General features: G+C 48.8%; 1 protein-coding gene across 1 annotated transcript in view; it reads right to left on the bottom strand.

Moving 5' to 3' along the window:
• Positions 1-636: 636 nt before the first annotated feature.
• The window catches only part of SLC7A1 (solute carrier family 7 member 1), a 59015-nt gene continuing 35802 nt past the window's right edge, over positions 637-23849 (bottom strand). Inside the window, exons 6-15 of the mRNA XM_054718735.1 lie at positions 21825-21983; positions 19724-19898; positions 14461-14582; positions 13655-13877; positions 12766-12905; positions 9952-10054; positions 7876-8093; positions 7446-7612; positions 6698-6806; positions 637-5215 (exon numbers count right to left, since the gene is read on the bottom strand). Coding sequence (XP_054574710.1) covers positions 5112-5215; positions 6698-6806; positions 7446-7612; positions 7876-8093; positions 9952-10054; positions 12766-12905; positions 13655-13877; positions 14461-14582; positions 19724-19898; positions 21825-21983 — 1520 coding nt within the window. The 3' untranslated portion in view covers positions 637-5111. The remainder of the gene's footprint in view (positions 5216-6697; positions 6807-7445; positions 7613-7875; positions 8094-9951; positions 10055-12765; positions 12906-13654; positions 13878-14460; positions 14583-19723; positions 19899-21824; positions 21984-23849) is intronic.

Here is a 23849-nt window from a genome sequence, read left to right as displayed (position 1 = left end):
TTCTCTCTGCGCTCCTGGGTGTCCCCTCCAGCACCGTCATCAGCTGAGATGACACAGGTTACGTAGGCCTTGTCTTTCCCGCAGCAGATTTTCCCATGTGATCAATGGATCACTGCATGTCAGTGTTTGAGAGCTAAGGTCAATTTGACTGAATTTGCCTTCCTTGCAAGAAAATGATCCTTTCTCAAGGGGGAATGGGGTCAAGATCAAGTATGAGAGCAGCTACAATCCTCTCCACCCTCTCCCTGCCCTGCATGCACCCATCCTCCCTAAGGAATGGTGGGTGTGGAGGGACGTGCTGGTGTGAGGGGTTTAGCTGCACCCAACACCCAAGTCCTTCAGAAAATGAAACCTCTGGGGCCCAAACCCAAGCCAAGTCTGGAGAGTGGGAGGTGGGGAGACAGTGACAGAGGATCATAAATGAGGACTCTAGGGGTTCCTGGCTCTGGGTTTTCCAGCTAATTGTTGGAATGAGGATTTCTACCAAATGGCTGAAGGAGGCGATAGAACACCTGCCTGTGGAGAAGCAGGAAGATAATAAAGAAGCAAAGTGTGGGATCTGGAACTCTCCGTGGGGCACTGCCACTCTTGGGGACCTGGCCAAAAGCTGCTAGAATTCTTGAGATGGACACCGTGCACTCTGAAGCTATAGACAGAATTTATTAGAATTTGCAGAAGCATGAGATAATGTACCACAAAACAGTTCGATTTTACAACATAAAGTACAGTAAGACATTGTCGATGCACAGTGTTGTCAGCAAAAACAGGATACAGAGTTTCACATTTTAAAAAAATGATGGACAACATCTATGCTTGTTCTTAAAGTGAAAACAGGAGGGACCAGCAGAGACCAACCTGATTGGTAGTTAGCGTTAAAATCTAACTCTAGTATCATAATTGTAAGAAAACTATTAGAAAAATAGAGCATCAAACAAAAAATATTTTACAATTTACATAATAAGAAAAAACTCATTTAAGAATGGCTCCATGTTCAATAGAAGAAAACATTTACTGGAGAAACCATAGCTCTTCGGGTTTGGTAATAAGCCAGCCCTCATGGGGATCATCACCCTTGGTGCTCCTTGCACCCAGTGATGCTGAAAGGCACAACTTAAACAGGAAACTTACTTTAAATATATATTATAACTTCTCAAGTGGGAGAATAAGTTCTCAAATTAAAAAGTTTGTCATCAGGAAACACAAGATCACACCTCGTTACTACATTAGCAAAGCCTGAGTGCATCTTCCTAGCCCTGCTTCCTGAGCCTGCGGACACTCACACCCTGAGAAAACCGCCTGGGCTTCACGGCCAAGGTCGTCCATCTCAAGCTCAACATCTGGAGAACGATCCAGAATGGCTCCTTGACAACTGCGCCTGAGACCCTTGGTCAGTCCATGTCCCCTTGAAAGAGAGCGCTACTTCAGCGAAGCAATGGGCACAAAGACTCTGGATTATAGTGATGAAGAAGAAAGTCAGTTGACATTTTTTGGCCTAATTTTCAGGCATCATAATGACGATGATGAAATACAGAGTGTAGCTTCTTACACCACTGGATGGTAATAAAGCATTTCATTACCAGAAAGTCCAGGGGAGTCTGACAAAATCTCCATCTCCTCTCCCCAAGGAACCTTAAGTACAATACTCTCCTTATGATGGCAAACAGATATAGTTTAGACTGTACATAACATATTTAGTTCCGGGAACTGACCAGTTCTGCACATACGCATCACACACCTTCGCCCAGCAGAGTGGATGCGCCCACCCTCCCTCTCCATCCATCCTGGAACGCACTGGTCACGGGGCCTGTCTTCATGGTGATGGCTTGTATTAGTGGGGCATTCAAATCGGAAAGGACCGGTTCTGGTACAAAGCTAAGCAGAGGTCCCCAAAATGCCAGTGAGCTTACCTACTGGGCAGGGCCTCCATGAGGTGTGTCCATACTCACCCAAGGAACCCAGCCTCCCACCCTGACCTCAAAGATCTGTCTCCAATGTTAGGCTAGAGGCCATCCTATTGGGATAGCAAAACCCAGTCAATTCAGATTGCCTTAGTGGTGGGGTGGACAGGATACCTGGCAGAATCCACCTTCCCATCCCCACGCATGCAGAACCAATGCAGTGGTCAAGGATCAGGCAGGGCCAGGTGCCTCATTCAAGTGTGAACGCAGGCCATGCCACAGGTGCAGAGGCAGTGCGTCAGGGCCTTGGAGCTGGGGCGGGAACACACAGCAGGAGGCAGACCTGTGCTGCCCAAAACACACATCAGCACATGATTGCCTGGTAACTCAATGGAATAAAACCAAAGGTGGGCAAGATAGGAGGGGTTCTGGCAACAGTCCTTCCATAACAGCCTGGAAAAAATGGCTCTATCACTACTCCCTGGTTTAGAAAAACAAATCCAGCTCAGAGTTGGGGTGAGGGAGTGTGAGCTGTTGGGCAGGGTGAGGCATGTGCAGAGGCCAAGGGTCCCCCTCCTGGGAAGTCCCAGAGGCTTGGCTGTTTCCTTGGAAACCCCTCCACCCTCCCTCTTCAGCAGAGGCCCTGGGGCTCCAATTTGCTCCCTTTTGAGTGGCCAGGCCATGGAAACATGCTGATGGGAATGCAGAGGCAGGAAGGGGCACTTACTCATCATAAAGGGTCTTTCCCTCCTCAGCATTCGGGGCTGGGGCACAGATGAGTAGACACAACATCCCAAAGGGTGTCTCTAGATGTGTGAAATTTCTATGTAGGAAAATACTGGCCGAGCTGCAAAACTGACAATCCTATTCTTGTTTGGTGGGAGGGGCACTTTTGGTGGATTTGCTTTTTGCCTGTGTGTGTGTGTGTGTGTGTGTGTGTATTTCAGGGGCAGGATGAGGGGTGTGGTAAGTCTATTCACATTGAGGCTAGCCCCAATACCATCCCTATGTCATGGCCCTCAGACACGGAAGAGAACTACTCTCAGCAAGAGTGCAGGGACCATGTGCACTGTGTCTGAGTCACCCTCGGAGGCCCTGCCCTACACTGGGGCTCTGCCTGATGGGAGGGTGCAGGGATTCTCCTTACCCTGAGCCCTGAGCCTTCTGTGAGCAGGACTGGCTCTGGGCTGCGGAAGGAGGGGACACGCTGTTGGGAGGTTCTTATCCGTGAGACAGTGCAGGAAACGCACCTTTGCAGTTGGCAGAACGATGGATGTTGCTAGTGAAAAAGTCAACTGTAATCACAGTCTGTTGGGCACTGTCCTCATGGAAATTTCAGTCAGAAAGAGAAATTAAAAGTTCTCTTTTAGGCACACCTTCCCTCCAGTTCTTTACATGGAAAAATATCAGCCACATGGAGCAAACAGCTAACAGGCCCCAAGAAAACAGCAGACAACCAAACCCAAACAAAATAAGTTAATATTTATCAAAATAGTTTACAGCACCAATCTACATAAATTTAAATACCTTTCTTTGGAAATCTAAGCTTTGAACTCTTGGGATCATCCCCCTGGGGCCTGACCACTGGCCCAGCCCCGGGCAGGCCGACTGCCCAGCCGTCCTCCCGTGGCCAGCCTAGCCATCTGGCTGTTTCACAAACTCAAACTTTTGTCCAGTCTTCTGGGGCAGGACAAAAGACAAGTGCTACCAACTTACCAGCTTCTTTCTATCAGATTTGTGCCAAAGGCCAGAGGGGAAGAAATGGGAAAATAAGCTTTGAAAGCAGCATTTACATGTTCCGAGTTGTGTGAAATGTCTGTCTCCCTCTACTCCCGTCAACAAGGGCCTCCTGAGTCCTGGACTACACTCTGACGAGGACGATGGGACGCCAGCTTCTGCCTGTGAGCGCCGCGGAGAGCAGCTCACTGTGGAGACTTATGGAGCAGGGGGTCGGGCCGGGTCCCAAACCTCTACACAAACCCAGGGCATTTGGACGACAGGTACACCAGAGAGACAGCAATATGCCCCAACTGTCTAGTGTGGGGGCCCCACACTCTCAACAATACACTGATGGCATAGACGAATCATTTGGCCATTTTCCAAGTTAATGATAAGCACCAACTTATTTGGTGGAGTGATTCACAGCAACTAACAGGAGGCCTCAATTTGATTGACTTGAGAGAGGGGCCAACGAGATCGTGGCAGGGGCCACAAGTGTGGGAAGAAACGGTCTCGCCTCCGAATGAGTGGACACCTGTCCTGGGAACCTTACACAACCCCAAACACCAGCCCACAAGCATCAGAGGACAGGGTTCAGTGAACAGCAGAGACCCACCGAAAAGGGTGTTTTGAGCACTACTAATTTGAGGCCAATCCTCCATAAACTGTCACGTTCCAGTTGCTCAGGACACAGAGCAGCAGTGAACAGGCTGGGCCTGGTGGCTGAAGGAGGTCCCCCATGTAAAAGCGTCCTGGAGTGAAGCCGGCCCCCCAGCCCTGCCTCCTTCCCACAGCGGTGCTCCCTTCTGCTTGTCTTCCCAGAATTACATGCCCTGGGTCCAGAGCAGAGTGGGCTGAGCTCTGTCAAGGTGGCAGAGTGGAGAAGGGGTCACAGTCCTAAGACCCCTTCTGGAAGCAACTCAGAGGGCAGGGGCGGGAAAGAAAACCAGTCTTTGTTTTTTCTTTTGGAGTAAGCTGCCCTTTGGCTCAGGGGTGGACCTGTGGAGGCATACTATTTCATGGTACTCATCTTGTATTTATGGCCAGCTGTTCCAGGCTGAGCGGGGAGATGGCTACTGTGAGTCTGGAGTAACCGCATTTTCAATACCAGAACGGTGCCTGGGGACAGAGCCCTGGATGTCCAGGAATGAGAAGGAGATCTCCATCCCGCCTGGGGCCACAGCAGCACGGCAGGAGGCTCTGCCTTCTTCGTTGAGAGGGAAGTTAGGAGATGCAGTGGCCAGCCACAGCCAAGTGGCCGTGGAAGGGAGCTGTCAGAAGTAACCAGCCTGGTGAGCCTGCCCTAGAGCAAGACGGGGCAGGCCCTTTGAGATGTGGGCTGAGGATGCAGTCCAGGCAGTGCACCTTCTGCTGCTCAGGGGCCTTGTGGTTGTGGGTGGATCCTGCTGCATTGGTGGAGACAGCAAGGTGCTTCTGGGTGCTCTGTGGGCATCCCTCATGGCTGCTGTCACCTCTGGTGGGTGAGGCTGTGCGTCATTTGCAGTGGTCCAAACTGCCATCGGCAGTCTTTGCTTGTTTAGTGACCAGGGATGCCTCCTCGCTGTGCCACAGCCCATAGCCAAAGTAGATGGCAAAGCCTGCAGGCCAAGAGCAGAGAGCAGTGAACAGAACAGATGGGGTCCAAGGAAGCAGACAGTGCAGCCTGGGCCTAGCAAAGCCTCGACACGCTGCCTGCTCTGAGCTGAGCCCCCACTCTCTATACTTTTACACTTAAAGAAACAACACGACTCTTCAAACAGGTACAGCAAAGGAGAGCCTCATACCAGGGAAGTTCCTGAGCAGGGGGAACTGCTCAGTTGGGGGCCCCTGGGAGGGACATTAATCCCTCAGTTTCATCGACTGACCACCTGGTTGGGGGGCTTGTGGCCACCAGAGGGGGACAAGACAGACACTGCGGAAGCTGTGCTTTTCCCTGCCAGGGTGTATCTCTGTGCTGTCTGCACAGTCCCGGCTGCTCATTTTCTCTAAGTGGCTCCCACTGCAGGAGGCATTCGGGTCACCTGGGAATGTGTGTACCATACGAATCAGTCTGGTCCAGAGATCTGTGATTCTAACTACTGCCCAGAGACTGTGACCCAGGTGGCCCTGGGGCCACCCTTTTGCTGGTGACATAAGGAGAGTGGTCCTTAAAGGAAGGACTCGACTCAGCTACCAAAAGTACAGCAAGTAGGTAATGCCCAGAAGCCAGGCGCTTACATAGGGATGCTCAGAAGCAGTCCCTGCACCTCTGGCAGGAAGTAAGCGCCTGGCTCTGCAGTCTCAAGGAATGGGCACAGCGGGCTGAGCGCAGACTGAGCCCGCTCTCACAGAATGACTCTATAGGAGATGCCTGTCCAGCTAAACACAGGTTAGACTCTGAGGGGAGTGAGGGGTCTGCGGAGAATGGGGTAGCAAAGTACCACCCTGGAGATGGCACAGCAGCAGCCGTCTACCCCAAGGTGTGGCCCCAGGACTGAGAGGTTTAGCAGAACCTGGTCCTGAGATTTCTGCTCTTGGCAGGGACACGGAGGGATATAGGTCAAGGCCAGTCGCCCTTCATCAGCACTCAGACTGGACACTGAGGAAGAAACCTGATCCATCTCCTGCTATCCCCAGAGGCAGAGGCCCAGAGGCCAGGCCACCATCAGTACCAGACAGGACCAGCACCCACAAGGTGACACCCAAGCCCCTGCAGGCCCTGCCAGCGCCCACAGCCCACGAAAAGAGGTGAGGTCCCGACTTTCCCACTGGGGGTGAGAAGCACTGGTGCTTTATTGACAGCAGGCTCATGCTCATTCATATCCTTGCTCTTGTTAACCTCAAGCTTTTGCCCAATAACATAACTACTTCAGGCAAGAGGCTAAAAATGAAAAGTATCTGAAAAGGAGGGAAGGACCCACAACCTACCGGGAGCTCCTTGTTATCTGAGAGAAAATTGTGGACTACCTGTGTTTCTACTGTGTTTTGAAATCTGAACTGAGGAGGTTCAAAGACATTAGCCATCTGCCAAGTAAGTAGCAGGGACATGAGTGAGCAGTAGGGGTGGGAGGTCTCAGGAGAAAGTGGAGTATGGGACATACCTATCAACATCCACACCGCAAACCGGACCCAGGTGCCTTGGTCCAGCTGCATCATGAGATAGACATTCACGAAGATGCTCAGGACGGGAAGGACTGGCAGGAAGGGCACCTGCGGAGACACAAGGTGGCAGCGTCAGCCCTGCAGCAGAGATATGGAGTTGGCACCTGTTTGCATCATTTAACAAAACTACCTAGGAAACATCCTGCACCTGACACTTATATGGACCTCTGAGACTTATATGGGCTACCATCTTTATTTCGGGAAGAGGAAGTGAGTGCCAATCCTACCTCTGCACCCCCAACTCCTCCAACATAAATACACACTCATGCAGGCAAACCCTAACAGGTGTGAGCTTGAGTCTAAGCAACTAATGGCCAAAGAAAGCTCTCTTCTTATTTTCCACTCCTGCTATGTTCCCATTAAAACAGGGGCTAGAAGAAGGACTCCACTTTACTCTAAGGTTGAACTACCCTATTATTTGTAACATTTGAAAGTGAACCTCCAAGGCTTGGTGATGATACACAACCCACCTGGATGGCATTTGTGAGAAGCCCCTGTGGGTGAGGTGGAGCTACACCACTGAGAGCAAGGGTCAGGTCCCCACCAGGCCCTGTCTGTGCCCATGGGCCATGTTCCCCTGAGGCTGGCCAGGAAGCACCTCCCGCCAAACACCCACACCTAGGAGAGCCCATGCGGCTCTGTCTCATCAGGCAGCTCCCTGCAGGACCTCAGGGCAGGGCTGCTCACCTTAAACGAGAGCTTGGTCTTGCTCTCCGGCTGTCTCCAGATGATGACCGTGATTACTGAGCAGAGGATGGCAGAGATAATGAGCATAAAGATGGCCCACAACTCCACGTTTGTCAGAGCCTTCTTTCCAAGCACAGTCACGATGCAGAAGATGATGATAAGAATTGCTGAAGACAGAGAGAAAGAGAGGAAGACAGTTGCATCTTAACCATTTCTCAAGTTCCCATGATATCCTCAGCTCTCCCCAAAACCTATGGAGAGGGAGGCTCTATTTCTGTAGGCATCACCTGCAATGAGGACAGAATGACCGATAGCACAGTCCATCCAGCAGCAGGACTTCTGACACCCACCCCCATACCCAGCGACAAGAAACCACGCAGTGCCCACAAGCAGGACCCCAGACACATTCCAAGGAAGGGCAGGCTCTTACCTATGAGGCTGGTGGAAATGTTCACGATTAGCCCAGAGAATTTGGAGGGCTCCGTGTTTGGGGGTGAAAGTATAGTCTTCAAAGAAAACTTTTCTTCTTCTGGTAAAAAGCCTGTTTGGGAATCGCTGGTGCTCACCAATTCATTCTGGTATACTTGATCCAGGTCATCGGTAGTTCTGGCCATCTGGTATACCATGTTAGGTTGCTCTGGCTGATACCTGCAGACAAATGTGACCAACATGATATGTTTTCATTAAGCAAAAGAACAAGCAATAATTCAAGTTCTTAGTAAGCCTTCAAAGGTAAGTTTCCCAGGACACAAGGCATCAAATGGGAAGAAGATGGCCAGAATGATGTCTTCTCTGGCAAAGTGGAAACAGAGGAGAGCTGGGTCTCGCCTTTTGGCAACGGTCTTCTTTGGTGTCTCTGCTTTGAGACAACTTGACCTCCACCATAAACCAGCCCAGAGAAATGTCTTGATATGGTTTCTCTGGCTCTGAGAGTAGCACTAGCCCTTGGAAACTTAAGATATTAGGCCATTTCCAACAAAACCAGGCTGCAGGGAACTAAATGCACAGACAGAAATAGAAAGCAATAACATCAGGATCCTATTTGGTGCAGAGAGCTGGAGAAATGTGTCTGCAGGCTGATGGCTTTGAGATATTGTTTGTGAGACTTAATTGGATCAATTTATTTTAAAACTCCAATGCCTTGGCATAAATAAATATATAGAGTTCAGTGGCATGATTTTCAAGATACAAGCTACCCGCAGTCATTTTAAATGAGGCTCCTTATCCTCCCACCCAAAATGAACGAAGCTCAAATCTTTTCCACCAGTCTTGAAAAACAGAGTGCCTTATGAATTACTTTGCATACAGTCTAAGAGTAAGCATAAAGATATTCACTATATTTTCACTGATTCACTTAATGTAACACCATGAGGTCAATTAAGAAGGTGGTAGGGCCCCAACTGGTTTGGCTCAGTAGATAGAGCGTTGGCCTGTGGACTCAAGGGTCCCAGGTTCGATTCTGGTCAAGGGCATGTACCTTGGTTGCGGGCACATATCCAGTAGGGGGTGTGCAGGAGGCAGCTGATTGATGTTTCTCTCTCTAATCAATGTTTCTAACTCTCTATCCCTCTCCCTTCCTCTCTGTAAAAAATCGAGGAGGAGGAGAAGGGGGTGCAGAGAGGGAGGAGGAGGAGGAGGAGGAGGAGGAGGGGAGACCTTGGAGAAGTGAGCCCTTGGGAAGCGATAAGTGGACATAAACTAGTTTTAGCTGATCCTATACAATCACTACCAAGACTCAACCCAGGTTTTACATACATTAGATGCTGAGCACATGAGAAATGGGATCAGTGGCCTGTAAGTATAAATGCCTAGAAAGAAATACGGAGGGTCTTGCCAGGTGACCAACACTAAGAGTCTCCATGAGTACATGTTCTCATGATGAATGCTACCTTGGGCCATTTCAGGAGGTATGCTTTGAGGGGGTGCCCTGGAGTAGCCGAGATACCAAGCCTAAGCCCAGACTGCTTTATTATCACCAAAACCTAGAAAGTCTTCCTGAATATCAACCTCAGCCATCCCACACCATATAATGGGACTCCTTTCCCCAGCAGCGTGCAATGAAGCATCGCAGTAACCTGAGTTTTGAAGGTCATCACAGGGACCTAAGTTTCATTGGATTCTCCCAACTCCCATCAGGGCCAGTCCCCAGTCGACTCTGTCCCAAGAAGCTGGATCACATTGAAATCACCACCAAAGCCTTCAAAAAAGCTGATCCCGATATCTAGGTCCAGCAGCTTGGCTAGAACCTGTCTCTATTCTCCCCAAAATCCAGCCAGAAAAATGAGGGCACATTATAGAAGGAGGTGGGGCCACCCCTGAATCTTTTCATGGATATTCTCTATAAGAAGGCTCTCAACCACCATATCCCCCACCCTCTCCTGGGAAGTTCCCAAAGGAGTTATCAACAACCTAAAATTCACACTGTATAAACCAATAATTTGAACTGCTAAGAGGCTATAGGGTTCATGTGCATTTCTGTCATGGGACCCAGAAAAGCCATACATACCGTAAGACCAACACACAGGCAGCCACTAAAGAGTAAGCCAGGAGAGTGCCGATGGACATGAGATCCACCAAATCCTTCAGGTCAAAGAGGAAGGCCATCACAGCTGGGGAGGAGACAAACATCAGGATCCATGGAGGGCCCTCTATACATACTGACATCCAGACCCACCCCATCTGTAATCCAGAGCATACAGAGGTGCTTATTTTTCTTGCCCCCCAACCCCAGGCCCTTCCATGGAAAGATGCTTAAAGGAAGAAAAGCTCAGGATTAAGTCATGTACACAGTCCTCAAGATGGTAACTTTGCAAGCTACCCCTACACTACAGATGGAGAAACTGAAATTCAGACAAGGTTGGGAGAGTTACCTAAGGTCACAAAGCTAGATGCAAAAGTCAGAATTTGAACTAGGTTCTTAATGACTCCAAGTCCAGTGTTTCTTCTTCTATATTATGCTGACTCATAGACAAATCATTTACATCTATCCACCTACCCATTCATCATTCATCCATCCATCCATCCATCCATCCATCCATCCATCCATCCATCCGCCATCCAATCTATCTATCATCCATGCATCTATTCATTCATCATCCACCCAGCACTCATTGAACATGGTAAGAACAGTCTCTGGTATATCATCCAAGACATATGCATCTGTCAGCAACAATGATGAGGAGATGGATGAGGCTCCTGACCCAGACAGTTGAGCATGGAAAGCAGTGTTATTCCCAAACAATTTCAAGCCCTTCACCATGACCACACTTAAAAAAAAAAAAAAAAACCAGAACCAAACATGCATAACTATTTGAAAATCCTTTGTACTTTTTGTGAGAATGTGTATGTGTATTCACATACGTATAGAGGTTGTTTCCCATTTAAACAATAAGTTGGCTAGGTCTATTTTGGGGTATTTTCAAATCATTCACAACCGAGACAATTTAAAACAAACACAAAACCATTGCTTTTCCACAAATACTTCTCAAGCTCCTATAAATCACTCCAGATAAAACAAATTTAAATTGTGAATAAATAATAAGATTTAGGAGCAAAGAGGACTTCCAGATAAATAGAACGTGACATACTATGCACGCCACAAGCACCTGCATTCTCACTCAGAGAAACCGAGACAAGCTTCTTCAATGAGAGGTGATTTTAGAAAACCTAATACTTACTTACACTCCCACACACACACACAAAAAAAGTTTAGTGAATGTACTTTGTAGTCACTTTAATGATGATAGTTTCATCTCCTTTAATCACACAGGAAGGAAATTAAGGCCAGTCTTTAATATAATCAAATTACATGTAAATACTGAAAAAATCTTTACAGTTTCCAATGCCTTAATCCCTTAAATATAGTGGTTGTATTCTGACATGTGGTGTCCCTTAACCTGACCACTGCGATCACTCTAAAAAATGTATTATAGCCCTGGCCCCGGTGTGTCTCAATGGTTGGAGCGTCACACCTAAGGGTCCAGGGCATGTACCTGGGTTGCAGGTTTAATCCCCAGCCTCAGTTGGGGTGAGTGCAGGAGGCAACAATGGATGTGTCTGTCTCACATCAATGTCTGTCTCTCTTTCTCTCTCTCTCTTTTCTCCCCTCAACCTCCTCCTCCTCTCCCTTCCACTCTCTCTAAAAATCAATGGAAAAAACAGCCTTGGGTGAGGATTAACAAAAAACAAAACAAACAAATAAAAAAGGAATGTAGAATTACAGGACAAATTTAGTAAATAATAAAAAGCTAGCTTTCTTCCATTATGTAATGCTAATCCACAAAATGAAGCACACTTTGCTAAGGGCATAAATCCTACTAATAACAACTCATTCATTTAAGATGATAAGATGTCCTACCAATGGCCATTTGACAAGTCCCTACGGCACAAACTGGCTGGTGTCACGTGTCCTAATTTACCAAATGACCCGATGCTCTTCTCACACCCTGGAAGGAGCCAGCCTCTTTGGCATAAAAACAAACCAGGAACCAAGAGCCATATCTACACTATGGGTCTGCATTCTGCCTTCACCGCTCTGTGCCTCCACTTCCACCTCTGTACAATGGAATCACACTGCCTTTCCTGCTACGAAATGGAGTCATTAAAGGAGGAAAGGTATACAACAAACAGCATGTAGTGCAAATAAATTTCAGCCCCTCCCCGAACTCCTCACCACCCCACACCCCGCATCCCCCCTTGCCCCCCCGATTCCTTAATCTGGGGCCTCTTGGATCATCACACAGGCTCAAAGTGCTAGGGATTGGACCGGCAACCCAGCTAATGTGCCCTGACCAAGAATTGAACCCACCACCCCTTGGTGCATGGGACATAGCACCAACCAACTGAGCCACACTGGCCAGGGCAAAGTGGTACATTTTATACAACACCAATCATAAGGGATCCTCGTTTCCCAGGGAATTCACAGGCTAAGATACAAGGACACTACATTTCTAGTAATAACACAGACTCTCACTTGGCTTGTAAATGCAAGATGTCATCTTACCCAAATCTACTCAGGGACACTCAGAAAAGGAGAAGACTAATGGCTTTGAGGGACCATGTGTATCCTAAGCTCGAGCCAATGAGAGGATAATAATAACAGAAGAATTCAAACTTATTGGGAATTCCATCACATCCTCTGGAGCACTGGCCTCTGCCTTTTGTTGGAAGGGCAGTTACCTTACAATAAACCAGGTCTACGGCTAGAAAACAAAAGTTAAAATTCCTCACAGACCGCAGTAAAATTCAGGATGTTTCCCTAGGGAATAATAATGACTCAACTGTTGAAATATCAGTGTGTGAAATTAGTCCCAGTTCTTACCAGCGATGGCACCCGAGGTTAACGTGGCGATTATTGGTGTTTTGGTCCTTTTGTTGATTTTGGCCAAAAATTTAAATAGCAGTCCATCTTCAGCCATGGCATAGATAACTCGAGGCATGGGAAACATAGAACCCAAAAGGCTAGATGGAAGAAAAGGCATCGGTTAGAGGAGCTTCCCAGGAACCAAGGCACCAGGGATGTGACCAGCCCAGTTGACCTGAGGAGCAGGAGCCCTGGACTCTCACCAGGACTGCCGCCACCAAGCTATATAACCTCAAAATTCCATTCACCAACCCCAGAGAAAGCACTACTCTGAGTATGCATAAGTCTAAGAATAGGAAAAGCCTAACAAACCAGCACAAATTAGTCTTCGTTTTTCTGGAAGTGAAATTTTACATTTATTCCTACAGTTATTTTCAGCTGATTCAAACAGAAAATAAAAGCGTCCCAGCATTCATGAAGATGTCTCTATGGTAAATCGACATTTACAAATAGTACTAGTAAATGTTCATATGGGCTAATAGGAAATACAAGGAGCAAAATGCCTCTCACTAAAAGGCATTCACTCCCTTTTTCAAGCTTACCTCCACGCTATGGCCAAACTGAGGCCAAAATGCAGTGTTGAAAGAGCTGGCCTGGTCCAGTGGCCAAAGTCAGGGACAGAAAGACAGTCCCTTGCTGAGCAGATGATGTTAAAAAATTCTTCGAGAAGATCAGTAAGACAAATGACTCTTGGGTGATTCATAGCAACAAGGAGAAGCCAGAGAGTCAGGGTGGGGGCACTGGCTCCATTTCCAGGGAAAAGAGTAGCTTTAACAGCAGACCTGTGTGTCCAGCTTTACCTGGCCCACCGCACCTGACATCAACCCAAGAATCTGAGAATCCTCACCTAGTAGACAAAGCACACAGGGAGCCAATGGCCACCGCATACTTGGCGCCATCCCAGCCCACGTGCTTGAAGGCCTCAGGCAGGGGGCTATCCTTGTCCAGGCAGAAGTACGGCATCATGAGTGTGAGGGCAGCCGACACCCCAAAATAGGCGACGAAGCAAATCAGGAGGGAGGCGACGATGCCCACGGGGATGGCCTTCTGGGGGTTCTTGACTTCTTCACCTAGAAGCAGCCAGGAGGGACAACCACAAACCATAAGGCCCCAGGCCTTTCAGCGTCCAGGGAGTCTGTGCCACCACAAATGCCTCCCTGGGCTCTGGAAACACGCGGTGGCCCTCTGCGACACAGACTAGATGACCCCCTAGGTCCTAGATGCTGTTCTTGGCCTCTACATCATGGTTCCGCCGAGGAAAAGACTTGTTTCCTTTGGCAGGCAGATCTGGGAGGTCCAACAGAGCCTAGACTATTCAACTCGCCAGGATGACAATATTTTTAATGGCTTCGTTTCTCCCGGATGATGCACAGATAGGAAGTCAGGTTGTAGCCATGTTTGTCATTATCCCATTCTAGTAGAAGGGTTAGTCACATTCAGGATGTAGTTTCCTACCAGGAACTGCAACTTGGGGAAGTGATAAGGGCAGGAAAGATCAGCAGGAAGCTACAATCTACACATTACTCAGGTGTGGAAGCTTGACGACTGGCACAACCCACAGGAAGGAAAATAGTGACCGGTGGGTAAAATCAGGCTGGCCTGTCGGCAAAGCTGGAGGGTGGGGCATGGGCTCCCGACAGCGGGCGGGCGTACCTGTGGTGGCGATGCAGTCAAAGCCCACGAAGGCATAGAAGCAGGTCGCTGCTCCTGACAGGACACCAGAGAACCCGAAGGGCATGAACCCACCAACACCGGGATCCCCTTCTTTCGTTTCACTAGGAAAAAAAAGATCACAACACTAGCTTCATGGTCCCAAAGAGAAGCCATTGCAAACAGCCACCACCTGACTCACGACCACTGCTCCAGACCCTCAGGCCATGACCCCTGGCAGCTGTCGCCAGCCACTGCATCTGGCTGTGGACAACAGGCCTTCACTTGGTGTGGCCCGGACCATAATGGTCACACCATGCCCTTTCCAGAAGCCTCTTCTAAATATAGATGTGGGGTGGGGATGGAATATAGGGACTGTGACAGGAAAGAGAGAGAGACCAACAAATGCAGCCTCTCCCGCAGAATCCTAGAGAAAGAAATGGAGCCAGGCAGTGCAGGGGCCCCAGATGTAGGGACAAACAGCAGAATTCTCCATATTTGCCAGTAACTCAGGTCTCAAAGCAAGCACTTCCAAAGACACTGAGGTTTGAAAACTGCTCAGTTTCAGTCAACAAAACCCTGTTTCCTAAGCACCCACGCACACAAAGTAAACAGGTGGGATGCTTCAGGTGGAGACTGGTGCCTAGCACAGCTGGGCTCATGGGCGGGGATCCGTTGTTTGCTGAAGCACATTTTGTGAACCTCAAAGTCCTTAAAGATCCAGAAAACAGTCCCAATGGATCAAAACCTGTGACTCTAAAGTAAACACTACATCTGAGCTTGAACAGTGGTGCTCAGCTCTAGCCAGGACTCGTCTGGGCGGCAGCCTCTGACATCAGTCTACCACAGGCCCTGCCTCTCACCAACTACTCGTAAGCCTCAGCCACCTGAAGAGCAGCCCGCTCCTTCTGCTGAGAAGTGCAGCTCCAGCCCTCCTCTGCGGCCACATTTTCCGCTTGGCTGCAGGCTTCCTGTCACTAAGCACAGAACCCCCAGGGCGAGGATGTCACACCTCCCCACCCCCCCTCCTCCCAGACGGCTTCGCCTCCCAACATGAGAACAGGAATGGAAAAATATTCCAACGCTATAAGCACTGATGCACTGAGGTTGAGTTAGCAACTCATTTTGGCAAATTTGCTTTCAGTTGGATTTATCAACGAGCTAATGAAATAAATAGACAATTTGGACCCAATTATTTCCTAATGGGGATTAAGCCTTTTACTGATTCCTCTGGGATAATTACATTTCTCAGTTCCAGAAGCTGCCATGGAACCACTGGACGTGAAGCATGAAGACCCTAGTTGTGGGATTTACAGTGGTTCAGTAGCAACCTAGGGGAAACCCCAAGAAATGCACAAGTGATAGAAGTGGGGAAAATTGTCATCAGACTGAAACGGAAGCTTGTCATCTACTGAAATGAACCACCAAGCCCAGTGCAAAACAGGCAGCCCAGGACAGGTAAGTCAGCAAAGTGTGGTCCACAGTCCACACTGCAGCCACCCCCATGGGCTCTGTGAATCACAAAGAACGTGGACACCATGGTGAGTGGACTTCTACAATCACAGCACAGGGTAGCAGGAACTGCCTCTGAACCCACACATGATGAAGCCCCTCCACGCTATATGGTTTTCTGGGTAATGCTTTAGAACCTCAGAGAGACAAACTAATTCATGGAAGACTGTGTGGCCATTGTCAGAAACACAAATCTATAGCTGGTTAAAAAAAGAAAAAGGAAAAATCATACTGATTTTAATAAAGTAAACAAGCAAGCCATGTCCCTGTCCCACCCACTGCTCTCCAGCTCTTAAAGTGGCTGACTCGCTGCCCTCCATGGTGTGTCCCAGGGCTGGAGGCAGATGTAGCTGAAGAGGTCCCACACAGGACCAAGGGCTGGCCTACAAATGCCACTTAGGGAGGCCAGCAGAGTTCATCGTTGCTAGGACATTCAGTGTAAGGATGACTGATGAAAATAAACACCATCAGCTGGCATGGACAACCTCTTCATAAAAAACACAAAATTAAATCTTGACTGACAACTAGGAAACATTTAATTCCTGATCTGTAAACAGCAACCAGTAAGACAGGCACCCAAGTTTTTCAAAGTTGACTGTTTCTTCAAAGATTTTTGAGTTGGCTTTATTCCACCCTAAGTGAATGGGCACCAAGAAATTTGGCATAAATGTGACTCAGAAATGCTTGGGAATATATATTAAAAGTCCCCATTTCTCTGTAATAGCGTTTAGTCCCCAAAAGACTAAAAGGCTCTTTTTATTTGAACTATCCTATCTAATAAAAGAGTAATATGCAAATTAACCATCACTCCACTACACCCACCAGCCACGCCCACCAGCCAATCAGGAGCAATTATGCAAATAAACCCAACCAAGATGGCTACAGCCACAGAGAGCAGGAGGGGGGCTCGGGTTTCCCTGGCGATGGAGGAAGCCAAGCTTTCCACCTGCCCTTGCCGGCCTAGGCCTCCACTCAAGGCTACAAAGTTTCAATGATAGAAGATACATAAATCCAAACAGAAATGGCGGCAGCCATGGAGCTGGAAAGAGCAGGAGGCTAGGGTTTCCCTTGACAATGAAGGAAGCCAAGCTTTCCACACACCCTGGCCAGCCCAGGTCTCCGCTTAAGGCTACGAAGTTTCAATTATAGAAGATACATAAGTCCCAACAGAAATGGCAGCCGCCACGGAGCAAGCAGAAGGCTTGGCTTGGCTCCAGGCTACAAAGTTTCAATTGTAGAAGATAAATAAACCCCAGATACCAGGGCCTCTGCTTGGGTCGCTAGGGGGCGTGGCCAGCCTGCAAACCACCACAAGCCCCTCTCCCAGGCCGCCCCATGCCCCAAGGGAACCCCCCACCCTCATCCAGGACACCCTTCAGGACAAACCAGCTAGCCCCCACCCATGCACCAGGCCTCTATCCTATCTAATAAGAGAGTAATATGCAGATTGACCATCACTCCAACACACAAGATGGCTGCCCCCATGTGGTCAAAGATCCTGCCCCCATGTGGACACAAGATGGCCACCACAAGATGGCCAGCAGGGGAGGGCAGTTGGGAGGGACCAGGCCTGCAAGGGAGGGCAGTTGGGGGTGATCAAGCCTGCAGGGGAGGGCAGTTAGGGTGACCAAGCTGGCATAGGAGGGAAGTTGGGGGCAACCAGGCCTGCAGGGAAGGGCAGTTGGGAGGGACCCAGGCCTGCAGGGGAGAGCAGTTGCAGGGGACCCAGGCCTGCAGGGGAGGGCAGTTAGGGGTGACCAGGCCTGCAGGGGAGGGCAGTTAGGGGCAAACAGGCTGACAGGGGAGCAGTTAGGCATCAATCAGGCTGGCAGGGGAATGGTTAGGGGGTGATCAGGCTGGCAGGCAGAAGCGGTTAGGGGCAATCAGGAAGGCAGGCAGGCAAGCAGCTGGGAGCCAGCAGTCCTGGATTGTGAGAGGGATGTCCAACTACCCGTTTAGGCCCGATCCCACAGAGATCGGGCCTAAACGGGCAGTCGGACATCCCTCGAGGGGTCCCAGATTGGAGAGGGTGCAGGCTGGGCTGAGGGACATCCCCCCTCGTGCACAAATTTTGTGCACCGGGCCTCTAGTTAACCATATAATATTAGAGTTAGTGAAGTTTTGTGCATTTAATTCAATAGTTTCCTATTGGTGTCTGGTTGTGAACTAGTCACACATCAATGCCTGCCCATTAATTAGGCAACTGGGCACCTGGCCCTTAACAACCAGCAACCAAGTTGGCATGTGACCACTCAGACCCCCAGTGTCTCAGCCTCCCTTGCAGCTACATGTGGCTGGCTACTGGATGCTGCTAGGGAATTGTGGCAGAAGGAGCATGTGTCTCCTGGATCTGTCTAAAAGCACTGGGAACACTCTGCTCCACACTTGCTCCCTTTCTGGGACAGCTGGATCATGCCAGCACCCACAGCCCAGCTCCAACCCGGTAGGTAAGAACAGCATCCTCAGAGATGACAGAACAACCAGGTGCGGCATGACCTGGGTCCCTGAAGACCTATATACAGCCTCACTGGCCAGCCAACTGAACTGCTCATTCCGGGACGTGAGACATCACTTTAAAGCTACCACAGTTTAGAAGAATCTCTATCTGAGCAGTTTAACCTTTAGCAGTAATTAAAATAGACTCAAAGGCAAAATCACACTCCCTGTTCTCCATCCCAGGACCCTAAGTTTCACCTGAAAATCTGACAAAAAAGATACATTATGATCATTTGGCTTTTGTGTCCTAGATAATATGAATTTGTAGTTGAGGGTTCACTCCAAGGCCTGAAAAGGCAGGGGGTTGAGAGCACGCCTATCACCTGCCTCTAACCCTGAGTGTCCTGAGCCAGAGACAGGTCAGGGGGATGGGGCCATGGCTTTTCAGGGCTTATACAACCCAAGTCAAGTGTGGGAGAAAGAGATTATTAGAATCACAGTTTGATACTTTAGTATTTCTGAAAAACTTCGATAAAAGTTCCACATATTTCTTTTTCTGGGTTATTAAACATTAGAGGCCCAGTGCATGATTAAATCATGCATGTGTAGGGTCCCCTACACGCTTTCGCTTTCGATCACGGGGGAGCTGGGTGCCTGTCCGCTGGTGCCGGAGTGGACAGGCACCCAGCTCCCCCGCTTTTGATGGTCCGCGGCGGGACGTGAGCTTGCTGCCCCAGAGGCCCCTTCTGTGCCGCAGCACAGCCATGGCGCAGACGCTGAGCTCGCGCCGCCGCTGGCAACGCGAGCTCAGCATCCCGCCGGCCCAATCGGCCACCCCGGCCACCCCAAGTCCCGTCCCCCCCGCACCTCCTGGCCAATCGTGGGCATAGCGAAGGTACGATCAATTTGCATATTTGTCTATTATTAGGTAGGATTTCAAAATGAAGTGGTATCACCATGGTATTACAGAGAAAGTCTTTTCTGATCACAAAACTGAGAAGAAGGTCATGAAACAGAATATGAGAAAAAATAGATTACTTAGTGAGTCTGACAATGATCCTCAACTATGAACATGATGGAATTAGAATGAAGACTCTGGTTTAACCACCAGTGTCTTTGTCATACCATGTTCTATCTAGTTGAGGGGAATAAAACTTATTTTAAACCAATAAAACACCCTCAGCTACAAAAAACATTAATAAAATGTTCATATTCAAATCACATTACTGAAAAAAAGACTCGTATGGTTCTAGCCAGTTCCATCCCCCATATACACCAACTGCCACATGCCGAGGGACAGGCAGAGGGAGCAACTCACTTGTTGGAGCACAGGAGACCAGAGTTGTTGTGCAAATACTCCTCCGTGAACTGCCAGTTTTTAAGCGAGCCTTTCACAAAGCCTGACACCACGATGAAGCCCAGCACCAGAACGTTGACACAAGTGAATACTTTGTTGACCATGGCTGACTCTTTCACACCAACAGTTAAAAGTCCTGAAAATGTGCATACACAGGAAACATGGAGCATTAACCTCATACCAGGCAAATCCTTCCTGGGATGGGGACAGGAAGAAGGGCGACGTCTTAAGAAGAACCCACATGGCATCCAATTCTAAAGATTTCTGTGAGCCTCTGGGGATGGGGCTGAATTCATGATCTTTCTAGAGGCAGTGATCAAGACGTTTAGCAATGCTATGAGGACGCCATCCAGGGGCACCAGGGCTGCAGAGATGGGGACATAAAGCCCCCGCAGGAGATGAAGTGAGCGCCTCTCCCTGCACCCTCCCGCTCATTAAAGTATTTTACTGAGAACCACTCTCAGGAGCAGGATTTTAGTTTCTCCAAGAAGGAGACACTTTATACTCATTTTCAGATCCGGAAATTATTCATATTGCCTTGTAGATGTTAGCAATATCAGCAATGACAGTGTCTGTGGTTGTGGAACTGCCACTCTTTAAGCACTAGGCCAGACGAGCTCTAGCTCGTAAACCCACATTAAAAAACACACCAGGTGATAAAAATGCCCAGGAACCACATGACAACGCAGGACCACCTTGGGATAAAGATGCCACCTGGTGAGTTCTGTGCAAACTGTCAGCAAGAAAAAAGGAATGAAAAGGTACCCAGTGAACACACGACACAATTTATGATTTGAGATCTCTGCTCTGCAGTGTGTCTTTTATACATCCTATATAATAAAAGGCTAATAGGCAAATCGACCAAACTGCGGAATGACTGGTCTCTATGATGCACACTGACCACCTGGGGGTAGATGCTCAATGCAGGAGTGCCCCCTGGTGGTCAGAGTGCTCCCACAGGGGGAGCGCCGCTCAGCCAAAAGCCGGGCTCACGGCTGGCAAGTGTAGCAGTGGTGGCAGGAGCCTCTCCCGCCTCCACGGCAGCACTAAGGATGTCCGACTGAGGGCTCCAGGACTGCGAGAGGGTGCAGGCCGGGCTGAGGGACCTCCCCCGCAAGTACACAAATTTCTTGCACCGGGCCTCTAGTTCTACAATAAAAGAGTCTCACGTAACAGATTGAATTCTGAAATGCAGATATTAGAATAGAGTGATTCATCATAGGGAACACACCACACTCTGCTGTATCTTTCCTTTTGTGTCCCTCCCTCTCGTGTTTATGAAAATCTGAGTAGTGCAAACTTAATCTCTGATACATGTTCCTATCACTGGGCCAGAAATACTGCTGAGTCTGGCCTGTGCAAAATGATTTCAATTACATAGTGGGCAAAATTAGATGGGTTGTTTTTAAAACCCATGTAAGGTTTTCTAACTGCAAAAGAGAATTTATCTGCACTTCATCAGCTTAATGTTTATGTCAGCAAAACTCCCACCCCAGTGGCTGAAACACAGATGCATGTAAGAAGAGGCTGCTATCAGCTGTGGGCAAGCACTATCAGGCATTTTTAAATTCTGTATCCACAACTTTGTCATAAAACTTACTTGCTTAAAGGGTGTTTTGACCGCCAGTAGGTGTAAAACCAACTGAGACGTCTCTGACACCCCAGACACCTGTTAGTATTCGAGACAGACCTCGTCCCTGTACCTCAACCTGGCTGATTAACACCAACTTTCCTTCTCAAATGGTCATCAGGGGGTCAAGAGTGTATTCCTGAGTCACTTGCACAAAAAGCCTTAAGTACTAAAAAAATTATACTCAATAGGTTCTCTGTTAGCTAAATGACACACAACTCGGCAGCTATTAAATAGGCCAGCCCTACTGTGAATCCATCATAAGCCATTAAGACAAAAAAAGATGTCTGTATTAATTATAAAAAGAAAATGGGGGCAGGGGGGAGAAAGAGAAAAGGAAGAAAACCTGATCTTTCTAGAAACCCCCAGTAGGAACCTGCCTTCTTGAACCCCTGCCCTCAACCTGGTGGCTCTCTCACTGTGTGGGTGTACCTGTTAAGATGAGAATTATGATCACAGCAAAGATGTCTGGGTTTGTGGCCAGCACTCCAGGGGCGTTCAGAGTCATGTGTGTCCGAGAGAACTCCCCAATGGGTTTGCCAATCAGTTCATCAAACGTTGCACTCCAGGCTCTTGCCACACTTGAAGTACCTGTCACAAAACAACACACATCAGAGGAACGTGAAAGAAAGCAATTAACAAAGTATTTGTCATTAAGCTGGACGTTTACTTATCCGTGCGGGATCTCAGATGGTGCATGGGATTCTGCAGCAGGCAGACCTCAGCATGCACGCTCAGAAGAGGGTCAACCGTGTTCACAGTGAAATGAAAAGTTCAAGGAAGCTTCTAGGGCCTGGGGGAAAAATGCATTTTCCACCGCTGCTCAATACACACATGTATACACGTGTTTCAAATAAATAACTACATAATTAATAAAAGTTTTATAGAATACATTACACTCGTCAAAATATATACTAGTACAAATAAATTATTAATAAAAAATTTACAAAACAATGTTACCCCTTGCCACCTGAACGGCACTCAGAGAGTGTTTATTCATTTCTACCTATCTATATATCTATATATATACATAAAAGCCTAAGCGACCGTCGCAACTGAAACAACCAGACGACTGAACAGGCTGTGTGGGCGACCAGGCCAGCGGCGGGGCCATGAGGGGCAACCAGGCCAGCAGAGAGTGGCAGTTAGGGCCGACCAGGCTGGCGGGGGGGGCAGTTGGGGGCAACCAGGCCTGCAGTGGTGGGGGCAGTTGGGAGTGACCAGGTCAGCAGGAAGGGCAGTTAGGGATGACCAGGCAGGCAGGCAGGTGAGCAGTTCAGAGCCAGTGGTCCTGGATTGTGAGAGGGATGTCCGACATCCCCTGAGGGGTCCCGGATTGGAGAGGGTGCAGGCTGGGCTGAGGGGACCACCCCATGCATGAATTTCGTGCACCAGGCCTCTAGTTTTATTTCATTAAAAAAGAAACACTGATGGCAAGCCATGTAACTGATGGCACTAGGTACTCCAGGGGTGCAGTGAGCAGTGTGCACTTTGCTCGGAAGCTCCTTTCCCAAGACGCTCCTGATGAACACTGCTCTCCCAGCAAGAGGAGACCAGGGGCATCACACACGGCTGACTCTCATCTCTGCCACTCTGTGCCTGACCCTGGGCTCACACCCACAGGTCCCCAGCACCTGTCGGCAGACAAAGTTCTCTCCCTGCACCCCAGCCACGAGGAACCCAAATGGAGACAGCACTCCCAATGCCAGCAATAGCTGACTGTGCGCTCTCCCTCTCCCTCTCTCTCAATCTGAATGAAGTTCCTACTGTTGCTCAGGAAATGTCGCTAAAATTCCAATAGTCACATAGAGCATGTTCCTTTACTTCCTCAAAGGGGGCCTTGCAGGTGATTGCCATCTGGATCACCCTCCAAGAATTCGGCAGGGTGATCTGCAGACTCAATTTTGCTATTTGGTTTTATGGTAAGTACATTCCCAACAACTCAAAAATTTCTTTGTGCTGAGCAGCTCGCCTATTATGAAATCTGTCCATGAAGGCCACAACCCAGTGAAGAAACATGGTCTCCCAGCTCCCCCAGAGGCCAGCTCACTGCTGATGGGGCTACCGAACCCCACCCTGCTGGCTGAGGGGCTGCCTGGCCTCCCCCACCCATCCCCAGCTCTGAGTCAGGGCTTTAAAACACCATGTTGACTGGAAAAACTGCCCTCGCCAGCAGCTAAGGGTGAGAAGTTCCTACAGTGACACATGACACATGCATGGCCCCACGTAGGCCAATGGCACTCTGGCAAAGAAGCATCATGTGTACTCTAGAAGTATCAGGCCTCACGCTCTCTCCTGTGTCATGCCCTGGAAAATCTTCTGGAAAACAACGGCCCATCTAAAATAGCTGCATTCCCACCGAGAGACCTCAGCTTGTGTGAGCATTTGCGCTTACAAGTTTCATTGTTATGAATTTTATTTTGGAAGTTGGAAGAGTAAGCCAGGTTGGTTCTGAGC

This window comes from Eptesicus fuscus, chromosome 7, assembly GCF_027574615.1.
Source record: "Eptesicus fuscus isolate TK198812 chromosome 7, DD_ASM_mEF_20220401, whole genome shotgun sequence".
Classification (NCBI taxonomy): domain Eukaryota; kingdom Metazoa; phylum Chordata; class Mammalia; order Chiroptera; family Vespertilionidae; genus Eptesicus; species Eptesicus fuscus.
This window is presented reverse-complemented; position numbering and strand designations above follow the sequence as displayed.